This window comes from Grampus griseus (assembly GCF_964374135.1).
Source record: "Grampus griseus genome assembly, chromosome: 8".
Classification (NCBI taxonomy): Eukaryota; Metazoa; Chordata; class Mammalia; order Artiodactyla; family Delphinidae; genus Grampus; species Grampus griseus.
In genome coordinates, this window is record NC_139002.1 from 32585569 (window position 1) to 32601122 (window position 15554).

At 36.3% G+C, this 15554-nt stretch overlaps 1 protein-coding gene across 2 annotated transcripts in view; it reads left to right on the forward strand.

Annotated features, from left to right (window-relative positions):
* Positions 1-14534, forward strand: part of TRPC6 (transient receptor potential cation channel subfamily C member 6) — a gene marked incomplete at its 5' end in the record, with an annotated part of 122853 nt that extends 108319 nt beyond the window's left edge. Inside the window, 7 exons of one of the 2 annotated variants that reach the window (XM_082660560.1) lie at positions 149-413; positions 1653-1848; positions 2649-2852; positions 4510-4584; positions 11882-11965; positions 13428-13503; positions 14201-14534. In XM_082660560.1, the coding sequence (XP_082516686.1) occupies positions 149-413; positions 1653-1848; positions 2649-2852; positions 4510-4584; positions 11882-11965; positions 13428-13503; positions 14201-14352 (1052 nt within the window). In that variant the 3' untranslated portion in view covers positions 14353-14534. The remainder of the gene's footprint in view (positions 1-148; positions 414-1652; positions 1849-2648; positions 2853-4509; positions 4585-11881; positions 11966-13427; positions 13504-14200) is intronic. The other variant, XM_082660561.1, reaches the window with a different exon arrangement.
* Between the last annotated feature and the right edge of the window lie 1020 nt (positions 14535-15554).

Below are 15554 nucleotides of genomic sequence, written 5' to 3' on the forward strand. Positions count from 1 at the left end.
CCTGACACTTAAAGAAGCCCTTTAAGATAAAAGACTTCCGTCAGGAACGGGATTGCTAATGTAATTTTATTTCTACCCCAGAAAAGAAGTTACCTAAGTAAAAAACTTAAATAAACTCACCATAACTCTTGTCTTTCCTTTCTCCTAGCCAGGATAAAGTGGGACCCCTCTGATCCTCAAATTATATCTGAAGGTCTTTATGCAATTGCTGTAGTTTTAAGTTTCTCCAGAATAGCCTACATTTTACCAGCAAATGAAAGCTTTGGACCTCTGCAGATATCACTTGGAAGAACAGTGAAAGACATCTTCAAGTTCATGGTCATATTCATCATGGTGTTTGTGGCCTTTATGATTGGAATGTTCAACCTCTATTCCTACTACATTGGTGCAAAGCAAAACGAAGCCTTCACAACGTATGTGCTTTCAGATATTTTGATCATGGAGATCATCGATTAAATAAATGTTAGCTTAACAGTGTTCATATGCATCCATGGCATAAATAATGTTTTGGTGAAGACTTCATCTCCAGTTACTCTTTAGCAAAATGAGAGGATTTTAAAATGGGTTGGAAGAACTCAATAATGTAGGCAACCTCTGTAATATTAAGTAATTATAGCTAACATTTTTAAGGCTAGGAACTACCTCACACACATCATTTTATTATCTCTGTTTCAGAAGAAAGAAAGGAGACTGAAGTTCAGAAAAGTTAAATGATGTGCTGAACACTGCATAGCTGCTAATAGATAGAAAAGCCAGGACATAGTCCCTTGTCCACTATAACATCTGTGCTCTTCACTGCTGTGTCCTTCTGCTTACTACAGACTCCTGGGATGCTGACTATGAGAACAGCTGCTTCCTAATTCAATTTGTTGGATCTTATCACTGAGACAATCCAATTTATCAATAGTGACAAGAGTTTTAACTTATGTTCACCATAGACATATGTTTTTTATAAAGTGTGTTTGGAATACATTATTCAAATGTTAGGTATTCAGTGTTACAATAAGTATTGACTGAAGCATAACCTATTACCCATATTCCTGTAAAGTTCAGTTTATGAGAGAAGTTAAACCACCTGGGCTAAGCAGAGGGGCTTAGTTTAAGGTCAATAATTATGCTTAAAGCATTGAAATTCCTATGTAAGACATGTCAGTGATTTTGGTAACATCGACTGTATTTATATTGTCATATTTTCCTTGAGACACCTTTAAGACACATACTATTGTAATCTTTTTATTGGAAATTATTGGAAGTATAGATGAGCAGGAAACCCAAAAGGACTCTAACAGATAGCATTATCTTTTATTAAGCAATACATTTAACACTTCCATTGCCACAACTATGGATTATTTAAATGTTAATATCTGTGGTTATGTAATTATGCTGGCATTTACTGAGTGCTTATTATGTTCCAGATAGTGAGCTATGTGCTTCATATACACAATATTTCCTCATCCTTGCAACATTCCTAGAAATAAATAGTTATTGTACCCATTTTATAGAAAAGAAAAATGAGGCTCAGGGAAGTAAAGAGTTTTCTCATGAATATCTAATAATTTTCAAAGACACTAAATCAACTCACTTTTATTATGGTACCATTTTTGTTTATTTGTACACTTTATCATTTCCTTTCTCTCCTTCTTTTTCACCAGAGTGGAAGAGAGTTTTAAGACACTGTTTTGGGCTATATTTGGACTTTCCGAAGTGAAATCAGTGGTCATCAACTATAATCACAAATTCATTGAAAACATCGGTTATGTTCTTTATGGAGTCTATAATGTTACAATGGTTATTGTTTTGCTAAATATGTTAATTGCAATGATCAACAGTTCATTCCAGGAAATTGAGGTATAATCTCTATACATTTGTATACTATGTGCTGCATGTTTTAACTATTCCAGGGATCAACTCAGCATTGGTGGCGACAGTATAGACTGCTTTCCATCTGTTCTTTCCCTTTTTACATACTTCTTTATATACTATATATACTGTAGAGAATATCTATATTTTTGTATACTTTATATACAGGAATCTAGAAAATTTTAATGTTTTGCTTCCAAACACAATATCTATGGTTGTGGTGGGATAGTAAGGCATAAGGATGAGAAATGATGTGTGATTTGTTATTATTATTTACAAACTCTTTAGAAATACTATATCAGCATGAATTTATACTTTATTTTAAAAATTATTGCTTCCGAATACCACTATTCTCCAAATCTTGTTTTGAGTGATGTTCAGAATTGACCCTTTCTCAAACTCAGAGTGACAGTGTACATCTTTATTCCAGAAATCTTGGTCTGTCTCCCAAATTAATCAAAGTAGTGATCTGTTGCAGAATAAAAAAGTGAATAATTTTTCATAGTGTTTTCTCGAATGTAGGAAAATGCATTTATATCTTTCAATGTATTTATAAACACATGCAAGTTTTGAGATCTATAGATCTATAAGCCTGATAAAATTTTAGGCAGATTTAGGAAAGAGTGTGTGAATTGTACCTTAACATTTTTGAAAAAATCTTGGAGTGGTCTTTGGGGCCTGAGAGTGTTGTAGGCATCATTACTTCCATCTAGTCACGCAATGTTAGAAGCATCCCAGTAATTCTTTTTACGCATTTCCTTGCTGAACTGTCATATGTATTTGTATAGGATGATGCTGATGTGGAGTGGAAATTTGCGAGGGCCAAACTTTGGTTTTCCTACTTTGAGGAAGGAAGAACTCTTCCTGTTCCCTTCAACCTGGTGCCAAGTCCAAAGTCCCTGTTTTATCTCCTACTGAGGCTTAAAAAATGGATTTCTGAGCTGTTCCAGGGCCATAAAAAAGGTTTCCAGGAGGATGTGGAAATGAACAAGGTGATTTGACTTGATAATTTAAAAGTATATTTTTAAATGCTGAGACCATTATAACCACTGTGCCACATCCCTTTATAAAGAAGCAGTCTGTGATGACATGTCCATCCATTCCCAAATGTAGTCACTTAGCTCAGAGCAGTCCTTTAGCTTGTGTCTGTTTATTAGGAGAACACTGGGCATTTCTGCTTAAAAATATAAGAAAAATTCATGAAATGTAACTAAAATAATGTACTACATTATCTGGAGTGGGTACTGAAAGGGAGAGCTATTCTGGGCCCCATTTTTGCTGTTGTGGCTACATGTCCCTCACTTCACCTTCAATTTATACAGCTAGGTATATTTATATACTTCAATTTATACAGCTTCCATTTTTTGCATGTTCAATTTATACAGCTAGCTGATTATGACTTGGGGGAATCTGACAGACAAGTAAGTCGTACATTGAAAAGTTCAGAAATCAATTGATCACCTGTAATATGGGAGACCAGGTTTGGCGTTAAGTAGTTCAAGAAAGAAATATCTAAGGAGACTAATTGGAAACAGTAATCCCATGAGGCAGTACCATCTTAAGAAGCCATGAAAGTGAAGAGGTCTAGTGCTTAGATGAAGGAGTAGAACAATCACAGTGGGTTTAGAAATGTGTGGAGCATGTGGAATGCTGTGTGGAATGCATGGGGGTGGGGAGGTTACTCTCAGCAGGGAACTCTGCAGGGGACAGAACTCTATATCCAGGAGCACTGAGGGACTAGATACCTCCAGAGGAGGAGGGCCAGGAAGGGAACAGGTGTGGATATGGTGTCATATTATGGGGACGTGAAGGAGCTGGCTGCTTCCAATTCCCAATTTTAATGAGGAAGCACATTTAATTTTCTCTTCAAAAATAGGAAGAGAGGCAATGGGCAAAAGTTGCAAATAGTTCATTTTTAGTTCTATGTAAATAAAATTTGTAACAACAAGATCTGCCCAACAGAGTGGTGGGCTGTCCTGTGAAATAGTGAGCTCCCCATCATTGCAGGTAATCAATAAATGTTGGCTGACCAACATTAGGAATTTATAGGTTTTCCTACACTGGTGAGCAACTGAGCCAAATGATTGTAAAAGTTCCTTGCAGCTATAAGATTCTATTATTGAATGATTTGCTACTTACTACGTGAGATTCTCAAGTTAAGCTCCCAGAGCTCCAATTTCCTCAACTGTAATATGGGAATAAAAATTGCATCTACATCATGAAAATCAAATCAGATAAATATGTAAAAGTGCTTTGAGAATTCTAAAGCCCTCTTTAAATGTATTATCATTATTTTGTATAGGAATTTTGGAAAAATATGCCATCTTTGGTGCTCCCCCAAATGTATAACTTACAGAACTCAGTGTGTTGAGTGGCAAAAATTTCCCTCACTTTACTTAATGTTATTAAGTGTGTAGTTTACAGGTGTGATTAGAGCTGCAACCCAAGACAATTCAGTCTCCAAAAGGAAATGTCCAAGTACTCACCAAAGGGAAGACCTGAATAAGAATATGTTTCTCTCATTGAAACTTGCTGGAGAATTGGACCAGATGGCTTTTAGAATATGGAATAAAGAAAGAGTGAAATTCGTTTTATAATTCCCAATGTAAAATTAGTGATTGTACCTATTTTACTCTCTATCTTTAAAAGAGAAATGAAGAAAAGAAATTTGGAATTCTGGGAAGTCATGAAGACCTTTCAAAATTATCACTTGACAAAAGACAGGTAAGATCACATTTGAAAATATGAAACCACGAGTAGGTTCAGGCTTTCTACTCAGAGAAAAGGACAGATGTTCAGAAGCAATTTCAAGAAACAGTAGACACATTAAAGAATTAACAATTTAACAATGCTCAAAGAATCTGTTATTGAGAAGTAAAAATAAGCCTGTGTCCTGTTAATCAGCAAAAAGAATTACATGGCTGTTTAAGACAGATAGTAAACAAGTATACTGGGGTACTTATGGGTGATGGAATATAGAAATTGTGATGTAAAGAAGGGAAAATTGAAACAATAGGGACCTGATGGAGATATAATTAACTTAATTCTCGGCAGCTCAGGTGGAGATTATGCACACCTAACAGAGCTGCATTATTTGTCAGTAATCGAGAAGCTGTCACAAAAAGGCACCCTGAGAATTTAATGGCTCCTGTCATCAGCCCAGTTTATAATGAGCAATGTACCCTGGAGCTGCATCAGCTCCGTAATTTGGAGCGGCAAAATCCCTGATGCTGAGGACTTTTGCTTCATTCTGGCAGCAGGCACATAGTAGGGATACAATAAATGCATGTTGCTGAGGGAAATTTTGAGTGAATTCATTAGGAGAAGGCAGTGTATCCGGTGGGACTAGCATTCAGTTGCACATATCATGGTGTTTTCAATAAGACAGTTGTTTTTCCCCCTCTCATTTAACTCTCCAGAGTTGGCAGTACAGGACTGTTGCCAGGAGTGAGTCTCTCTGATTCTCCTGGATTTTTTTGTCATAGTCAGATGCAAGATGACACCTTCACCTCCAGACATCTCACCCACTTTTCAGGCATGAAGAAGGAATGGGGCAAAGGAAAAGTGGACCCCTAGCTGAATCACCCTCAGAGATGCCTCCCAACAATTTCTGTTATTATATCTCATTAGCCAGAACTCTGCTACAGGGCCACCCCATGGGACACAAATGCCAAGGAGGGATGCTATTTTGTTTTGTTTTTAAGCCAAGTATGTTTCCTCCTCCAACAAAATAGGAATACTCTTATGTATTGATATAGTATTGATATAGCCAGATCATTGAACCAAGTAGTCAGAAGATTGGGATCTCATCTTATCTCTGCCCCTTTAGCAATTCGTTTGACTTCTCTGAACCTTAATTTCCTCATCTACAAGATAGGAATGATCAAGTTGTACAGCCCATCACACAAAATCGTTGAGAGGATTCAGTTGATGCTTTGTAAATCACAAACACTATTATACAAATAGTGAAGTACTTGTTATAAAGAAGCAGCTTTTTGTTATTTGGTTATGAATAACTCAATAAAAATTTTTCAAAAATAGGTCAGTGTGAGTTGGATTTTATAGTTTTCCAGTAAGAAATTACTTGTGCTGAAAGTATGATGAATGCATGATAACAATAAAGCGTTGGACAAATATGAGAAAAATTCAAGGGGGATCAACATGGCTTTTTTCTTTACGATAGAAACTATAGTGTCTTTCAAATCAAATAATTTTATTTTCTTTAGAGTTTCTCAAAAAATGTGGAAACTTAAAATTTGTTTTAATCATCTGGAAAATACATTTTATATTTTTTAAACATAGCTTGGATTACTCTACACTTTCCGATAGCACATATTTCAATCCCAGGCGAAAGCAAATTCTTTAACAGCAATACGAAGCCTCTGGTATCTGATCACAGTGGTAGATCGATGAAATGTTGATTCCAATGTCAGCTGAACCTTCTAGAGACCCTTTTGAGAGACTGTTTATTGTGGCAGCCATGGGAGTGTACGGCTCATGTTTTCTTTCGAGAGAGCCTGCTTCAAGGAGTTCGGTCAGCTGACAGCCTCCGGCTGCAGCATCTTTGGGGTCCCCTCAGCTTTCCCGCCATGGCCATGCTCTTTAGGTCCCGGATAGTTCAAGCCAACACAGGACCTCTCTTCGGGCATTCTGCACCGCAGCTCCCCGTTGGGCTGGCTGACTTTCCCAGACAATCTTACTACCTTTCCCTCTTTCCCAGGTGAGCCATGCCTCACGGTCTGGGAGCTTTTTATGCCTTCTGCTGCCACTTCCCATTATCTTTCACAGGCATAATTCTGAATACATCTCATATTTCTCACTTTGTCTTGGCATTTGATTTCTAGAGGACCAAATCAACACAAGTGTCTATTTTCCCTTACCATTTAAGCTTGTGGTGAACAAAACTGAGGCATATTTCACATAGCTTGCTTTTGCTTGATACATTAACTATATTCCTGAGAAAATGTTTTTTAAAGCAACCATTTATAGTTCCAATCAGTTTTGCCTGTTGCTGTGTGTTTTCCCTAACCCATTTGCATGGCTTTTGTTCATTCTTTTTCATAAAGTCTATGTCTAAAATGGCACAGTTAAGTTTCTATTTTGCTGGGGTCTTCTTTCTTGGCTCCTTGAAAGTTAAAGTGGTTAGGTCGCACAAACCTTCCTTCACATCTGCTTCCTTCACATCTGCTCCACGGACACTATATAAATCAGTCAGATGAGCCATATAAAAATACTTTTTAGCATATCTATTTATTATCTTTAATCATCTCCTTCAGCTCTGAGTATCACTGACTTTGGTGGTTAGCATTAGCTTTTCGGACATATAGTCTGAAAGGACAGCATACATTAATATTCAGTCTCTGCCATACTGTATTACATGTGTAAACCTGAAAATGCCAAATAACTTCTTGAATATTTGCTCTGTTCTAGCTCTAGAACAGATCCCCTTCAAGTAGTCAGTTTCAGAGCAGGTTTTACATGCCATGAACCATAGGCAAGTATGGAGTGTAGATGTTATTTTAGGATTTGGAGTCCATTCTGTACTGGATTGAATGAGATGTGGAGATTTTTTTGTTTTATCAGTTACATATCCAGGAACTATGTCCTTTAGCTTCTAATTAGGTCAGGAGCTTTCTTTTTAGTCATCTGATGAACCAGTTATATAATGTAGTGGTTCCAATTTGTTACTATCACCAGGGTCACTTCAACAGATGAATTTGTACAAATTACCCATCCTCTTCTCCAGGTCTATAGAGTTAAAATCTCTGGCCATTGGGCCTGGAAATGTGCATTTTAATAAGTACTTAGGAGATTCTAATGCTTATCTGGGTATGGGAATCACTGAGTATTTCATTCCCTGGATGACTTAGTCATGGACATGAGCACATCAGTAAAAAGCAATATTCAGCAAAGTGTCTCCAAAAGAAATAGAGCAGATTAAAACTAACCATGAAATAGGCCTAAAGCCACATAGTAGATAATTATCCTTCTGTACAATAATAATAGCTGTTGACACTTGTACAACATCTACTATGTCAAGCTACACACCTTATCTCTTTAATCCTCATATTAACTCTAGAAGGTAGGTAATATTATTTTCCCTATTTTATACATGAGAAACCTTAGGTTAACAGAGGTGAAATGACTTGCTCAAAGTCCCACTTCACACACATGACAGAGCCAGAATTCAAATCCATATCTGTTTGATTTCAAGCAAGAGCTTTTACAAGTACTGTACCACATGGTTTCATGTCATATGTGCACCCCCTGCTGACTGATCATATTTCCTCTACATTTTCAGTTCATTGCTTTGATCCCTGCCTCAGACCCCTCAACGTGGGGAATGGGAGACTGACTCCTAGTACTATGTCCAACAACATAAAAAATTCCCAAGCCTGAGGCTTACTTGTTATTCTTAATGAATAACAAACAAGTTATTTAGTGTTCTTCACTCTAATCCTACAATGAAGCTGCAGCAAGATAAGAAATGCTAATATCAAACTAATTACTAGGATTAAAAAAGAAAAGAAACATAAAGAATGCAGGAAATGCGGTAGAAGGTATGGGGAAAAAAAGGACAGGCAGTGCTTTATTCAGAATCAGAGTGTGTATTTGCATTACACAGGAAGAAAGCTTATTACACCCAGTCCTTCCTGCTTCTACTCAACAAGCTCCCCTTTCCCACTCCCATCACATTATGCGTCAGTGCCATCTATAAATGTCCAAATCACTAAGGTTTAAATGCTATTCATATTGCCAACTGAATTCCCTTGACTTCCCAGTCTATTTTAGTAGCTGTACATCAAAACAAATATAAATTAGAATTTTCTGCCACCAAGTGGTAATAATGCTTCTTTGCACCATTGGGTAAGTTTCTTCTTACATATTACTCCTTTGTGTTATTAAATTTTTAAACATGTATTTGTTGAATACCTACTATATATCAGAAACTGTTTAGAAATTTTTGCTAAATAAATGTTATATTTGCATCCAAATTCATACTTCAGATTTAGAGCAGAACTCTTCACATAAAAGTGATCCAAATTAATTTGTAACTGTTTAGTCATATACCATTTAACTATACTAGTGGTTCCCACTGAGAGGTAATTTTGATTCCACACTACCAGCAGTCCAGGGTGCATTTGTAATACCTGGAGACTTTTTTGGTTGTCACAACTAGAGAAGGGAACTGTTATTGGCATCTAGGGTATCAAGGCCATGGGTGCTGGCAAACATTGTACAATGTACTGGAAGCCCCCCACAATAAAGAATTACCCAGCCCAAAGTGTCAAAAATGTTGCAGTTGAGAAATCCCAGACTCTACCCATTGGGTGCATGCAAAGAGGAGCTGTGTGTTATAAAACTGTATGACACACTGTAGCTGCAGTCATTGACACGTCAAGATCTACAATCTGGAAAATCTACAATTATACACATTCTCAAATGAACAGAAAACTGTTTTCTGGCTTTCCTGGTACTGTTACCTCTTCTGTGTCATCCAGGGTATTAATTTGTAAGTCATCTGCCTCAGACCTTAAAACCATGTTTCAGATTTATCTTTCCCGTGTGGTTGAGCTGCAGCCAATTGGTTCATGAACCTGTATTGTACACGTCTTGTATAGCAAGTTGTTCAGAAACCAGGTGAACTCTGTTAGTGACCCGAAAGCACTTCTCCCTTCATTCATTCACCAACCAACAACTTTTGAGCACTTACCATCTGCGGGACAGCGATGGCTCTTAAGGCACTGAGATAAACTAAACAAAGTCCCTCCTTCTGTAGAGCCCAGGAGGATGTAGACAATAACCATGTAAACAAGCCAGTGAATAAAGTAATTAACAATTGTGAAGCATGTTTTGAAGGGTACAAAAGGCCTAGCTTGCTCAAGATCTGTTTTCATGGGGTAGGCAGAGAAAGCCATTTGAGGAGCTTATGTGTTGAGCTAAACTCCAGAGGATCAGACAAAGCAAGTCAGACAGGCAAAGAGCCAGGAAAAGAGTGTTTCAGGAATTGGGAATAACAAACCTTAAATTAGAAAAGAGCAAATGAAAAAAAGCCTGCATAGTGTTCATATAATATTAAATTTACAAAAAAGGATGATTGCCATAGGCATGGTGGGTTGTGGAGCTGCCTTAATTTGGAATGACCGGCACGAGTATTAAGGTCCACACATTCATCTCTAAAAAACTCTCAAAGAAGTATAATTTTTCACTTTCTTTTTTTCCATGAACACCATTTGGATGTGTTAGTGGCCTCTAACAAAAGAAGGAGACATCAAATTAATGATTTGCCACCATGAGGCTGTGCATTCATGAAGAGATGGACGTGATGCACACAAAGATTTCCTTTTCCTGGATCCTTTCGCTCTGATTATGAACCTGTCCTCACCCTCCATGCTTTATCATAAAAACTGGGGGATGGAAGTGATGACTCTGGTCATCATGTTTAATGATGTCTTTAAAGCATAAATCATAGTTTGAAATCCAGGAATCATATCTAATATATTAAATATCATTATATTTTATAATATTATAAAAATAAATGATTATGTAATTTGAAAATAAACATTAAAATATGTTGAAGTTTGCATTTGTTTCACGAATTCATAAATTAGTAGGACTTGAAGGACTGTAGAGGTCAACTAGGGCATTCCCTTCACTGTCAGAAGAGATTGTAGGGTTTCAGCTTCTCACCTAGTATCCCACAGCTAACTTGTGGCAGAGCCAGATTTGAGTTTTCAGGTTTCTGTCAAGCGCTCTTCTACAGAACCCAAGCTGCCTCTGGTTAATTTGGTCAATTGTACAATTTTATCTTAATTTTTTAAAAGTTAATATAAAGTTAAAAAAAATACGGACATTTTGCTGACATTATTAGAGAGGGTGAAATAAAAGGCAAATAACTACATGGAAAAGGATGCTATCTAAACAATATCTTCACAATGAATATGAATCTTGTCAGCCTTGCCATACTTTTCCCATTATTATAACTCAGCTAGATCATAGTTATTTATGTTATTCATTAAATACTCAGAACATAGCACAGCACCTTATATATAGAGGTCACTCACACATACCTGTTTAATGGATGAATGTGTGCATAGCTGCTTGAATTCAGCATGTGGCCATTTAAAGCATCAATGCATTGAAGTCAAGGATTTTAATTGAGTCTCATCGAGCTTTACCTGTAGCAACTTAGATGTCATTGGGAAATATAAATCATGGCTGTCTTAGTAGATAGTCTTGAAGTTTTTTCTCCCCTGGAAAAGAGTTTTGCACCCCCAAAAATGTATATTTGGAGATGCTGTGTTTTGCTCAATTTCTCCTACTTATTTCTTTGTAAAACCACTTTTTTCCCTTTAGAAAATGCCTTAAAGAGGTTTTTAATCATCCTCTTATCATGTTAATATGGTACTTTACCACCTCTCTTGCAGATTACTTTCCTTGTTATTTTCCTATTCAAGCAAATGTATTATTTGAAAAGTGCTGCCCAGATAGGATACTATATATATCCTAAAATTCAAATGGTTTATTAGTGCTTTCTTGGCACCTGAATCCTATCCTACAACAAAGTCTTACCCTGGTGTTTCTTCAGGAGTCTTAGCACAGTCTCTACTGCAGGTGTGGATGGTGTAGTCAATCATGCTGGACTGTGGATCCCTCATCAATGGACTTCTGAGATCACCACCGTTATTTTCTCAACTTGTTTGCCTCTTCCTCCACCAAGGGTGTATCTGTGGGAATGTTAAAACATGACTCTCATGACAAAATGATTGATAACCACAAAGTCTAAGAGTGTCCTCAGACAACCTCTAATAGACACTGAGAGGCTGAACACACCTAAAGTGTCTATGATTTGTCTTGGAAGACAGAATATTAAGCAAATTAAGTTAAAATGGCACTATACATATAGAAAAGATTATTTATATATATGAGACTTAGTTCACATATATAACAATGAGATAAATATCATCACATTGAAAAAAAATTAAATGATAATCAATTTCTAATTCTTTTCAAAATACAGTTTGGACATAGTAAACAATCAAGCTTAAGAAGTTCAGAAGATTTCCAGTTAAACAGTTTCAGTAATCCTCCAAGACAATATCAGGTAAGCATTAATTTTTAAAGAAATAAGACTAGTTATTTGTAATATTTAGAAACTCAAACTATGTGATTAGTTAAGTGAAAATGAACTGTTATGATATTTTTCTCAATATCAAAATAATACACTAATTCAAAAAAATATTTATTGAGTAACTACCACGTACCATGCACTTTCTAAGTACTAGAGATATAGAAGCGAACGAAATAGATGAAGTCTTGCCATCATGGAACTTAGAGCCTACACGTTTATTGTAAAAAGCCTATCTTACTAATGTGAATTCTCCATTGTTGTTCTTTTCCAAGTTGTTTGGGTTATTCTGTTTCTTTGCCTTTCCATATAAATTTTAGAATTGATTGTGTATTCCAAAACTGTGACTGTGTTGAATCTATAGATCGATTTGAGTAGAATTGTTGTCCTAACTATATAAAGTCTTCCAATACATGAACACAGACAAAAAAAAAAAAAAGTCTATCTTACAAAAAACATAAAGAAGAGAGTAAAAAACCGCACCACTGAGAAGTAAAGACTACTTACTGTTCGTGAATATTCTTCCAGATGATTATATGTATGTATATAATTTTACATATAGTTTAATATTATAATAGAAATGTATATGTAATATTATATAAATGAGTTAACAAGACTCATGAATAATAGTTTTTCACTTCACAAAACATATATTCATATTAATTTTAATGGATGTACTATATTCCTTTGTACAAATAAATAATCCTCTATTGATGGACATTTAAGGGTTTTTTTTTTTTCACTATTGTAAGTAGACTACTATGAACATACTTGTCCATGTACTTAATTACATCATTAGGATAAGTTCTTGAAAGTGGGATTTGACTATCATTTAGTTTAAGGTTTAGGTAGCAAGATTTGGTTTAGCTATATATCCACCCAGGACTTCCTGCATACTTGCTGAGCCTCTTACTTTTTATGAAAAGTACATAGTAAAAGCAATATCCTCATGGTGGAAGCTCAAGTGCTAGAGAAATATTATTACATTGAAGCTAGCCATTCCTAAATTATTAACAAGTATAAAATCAAAACTGGCTCCATTTCTTTGTAATGGAGGGGAAAAGCCATAAATGAGGGCACATTTGCTTAACTTTCCATTTCCACGTGCAGAAGTGCACACCTCTGACCTGCCCAGCTGTTAAGGCTGTGTCTTGTTCTAACACTTTCAAGTAAAATACAAGCAATGAAGGATTAGATGTTTGCTCTGAACTTATTCTTTTCTCAAGAATTAACTTTTCAGTCATTAGTCCTGGTGATGTGAAAATTACTTTTAAAATCTGGAGATAGTATGCATCCCCTACCAGATAAATCATCTTAATCTTTCATAGCTATCATTTCTGAAGTGCTTACTAAAGAGAGAAAAAATCAGACACTTATTCCAAATGAGTGATTTATCATGAACGTAAAACTAAGATGGATTTCTCTTTTCTCTGTCTAGAAAATAATGAAGAGGCTCATTAAAAGATATGTATTACAAGCCCAGATAGATAAGGAGAGTGATGAAGTGAATGAAGGTGAGTTGAACACAGGGACAAGTCAGCCCCTGAGCATAAGCCAGGACCTGGGGCCTGAGGCAGAGCTGAGGGAGAGCTGGAGAGATGGGCGTGGGAAGGGTGAGCTTCAACAGGAGAAGACAGGATCTCGCCAACCATCAGTATTGCTACACACTGGGGAAATAGGCTATGTCTCCACAGTTGGGGGCAGATGACACTTGCTAGATATGTAACTACAGTCATCTCTTGGTATTCGTGGGAGGTTGTTTCCAGGACCTGTGTGGATACCAAAATCCATGGGTGCCCAAGTCCCTTATATAAAATGAAGTAACTACTACAGTCTACCCTCCGCCTCCGCACACCTAATACCCGAGGAGAGCGAACAGTGTTATATCCGTGGGGGGCTTGGAGGGAGAAGGAAGTGGTTGGGAATAGTAAGGGTCCATTGCCCCCAAACCCTGTAACATTTGCCACCAGTGTTTCCCTTCCACTGACTTCAGGAGGACGACGTTGTAAGTTTTCTCTATAATCTTTTCACTAACCAAAATACTGAGCTGAGAAAATAGAAACCTGCCCCCATTAAAAAGTGATTTCCTTTGAAGGGATTCAAAATACAGGTGTGTGTGGCATTAAGGCTCATTTCAATCTATCCCAGAATCACTAGTTTCTCTGCATTACGTATTTACAATTGACTTCTTATCACTCTTGTTTTGCAAAGGGGAGCTGAAGGAAATTAAACAGGACATCTCAAGTCTCCGCTATGAACTTCTTGAAGAAAAAACTCAAAATTCAGAAGACTTGGCAGAACTTATTAGAAAACTTGGGGAGAAATTATCAATGAAACCAAATCAAGAGGAAAGCAATAGATAATGCAAAGTCTTTCTTTAAAATTCATATTTATTTGTCCACTTGAAGCCATGTTATTTTCTGATTTATTTTTTTAACTAGCAATATGACCAGCTTTTAGAGAAGAAAATGTTCAAAGATAACTTGGGTCATCCTATTATTTGGAACTCTACTATTTAATATTTTTGATGATTAAATTTCATTATTCAGGCTAAAGGTTGCAGATTATGATGAAAATTATTCCCAGTTGTTTGGTGCTTGTTGTGTAAACTGCTTTCTTGGGTACAACTATTGTGATGATGTGATTGCCATGTAGTGTTTGCCTGGGAATCATTTTAGCTGGCAGGGCAGACACACCATATTGTGGTATTTCCCTGATGGAGATATCAGGTACCTTCTTGCCTGCTCTATGGATCCCTTGCTGGTGACTTCCAGACTTGAAATCTAGAAAAAAATAATCTCTTGCCATTTAGAGAATACTGTTTAATCATCTACCCTTCTTAGCCCCCACAGAATATGATTGATAATATCTGCAAAATGGGGTTAAATCTTTCCTAAATTTTCTGATTCATCTCTTTGAAAATGTTACACTTACCAGTGAAAAAGTGTTTCCTTCACTGAACTCTGGAAACATAGTTCAGTTCTGTGTGTGTGTGTGTGTGTGTGTGTGTGTGTTTGCACATGTGCATGTGAAATACTTGTCCTATTTTCTTTTGCAGCCAATACAGATACTCAAAAGCTCTTTATATTATACTTTTTATTGTACAATGTACAATTTTTTATTTTATTGAAAAATTATTGGCCAAATAAGAACACTTTATTGGAGAAGTATGAAAGCCACAAACAATTATCGTTATTTGCTTCAATTATAGCACAATTTTTGTGCCATTTCCAAGGGGCTTTACAGGTGAATTCCTATGTTTGGCCTCAAATGTAAAGCAAAAAACGTGTTGAGGGAACTTGCAAATACTTAGTATGTCCTACCCTCCTCTCAAAATATATAAAACAGGAATCTGAATTCATGAGCATTTACCAAGAGATTGCTATTACTTACTGATGATATGAGGCCATATCTAAAACAACTAAAAGAAAGAAATGAAGGTTCACTATTCAGCTACCCAAAGACTGTCAACATTTGGATGATGCTGAGCATTGACTGGAAGTGCTGCTTTAAATTCAAGCAAATTTTAAATTTCATTTTAAAGATAAAATGGTCACAGGGGCTT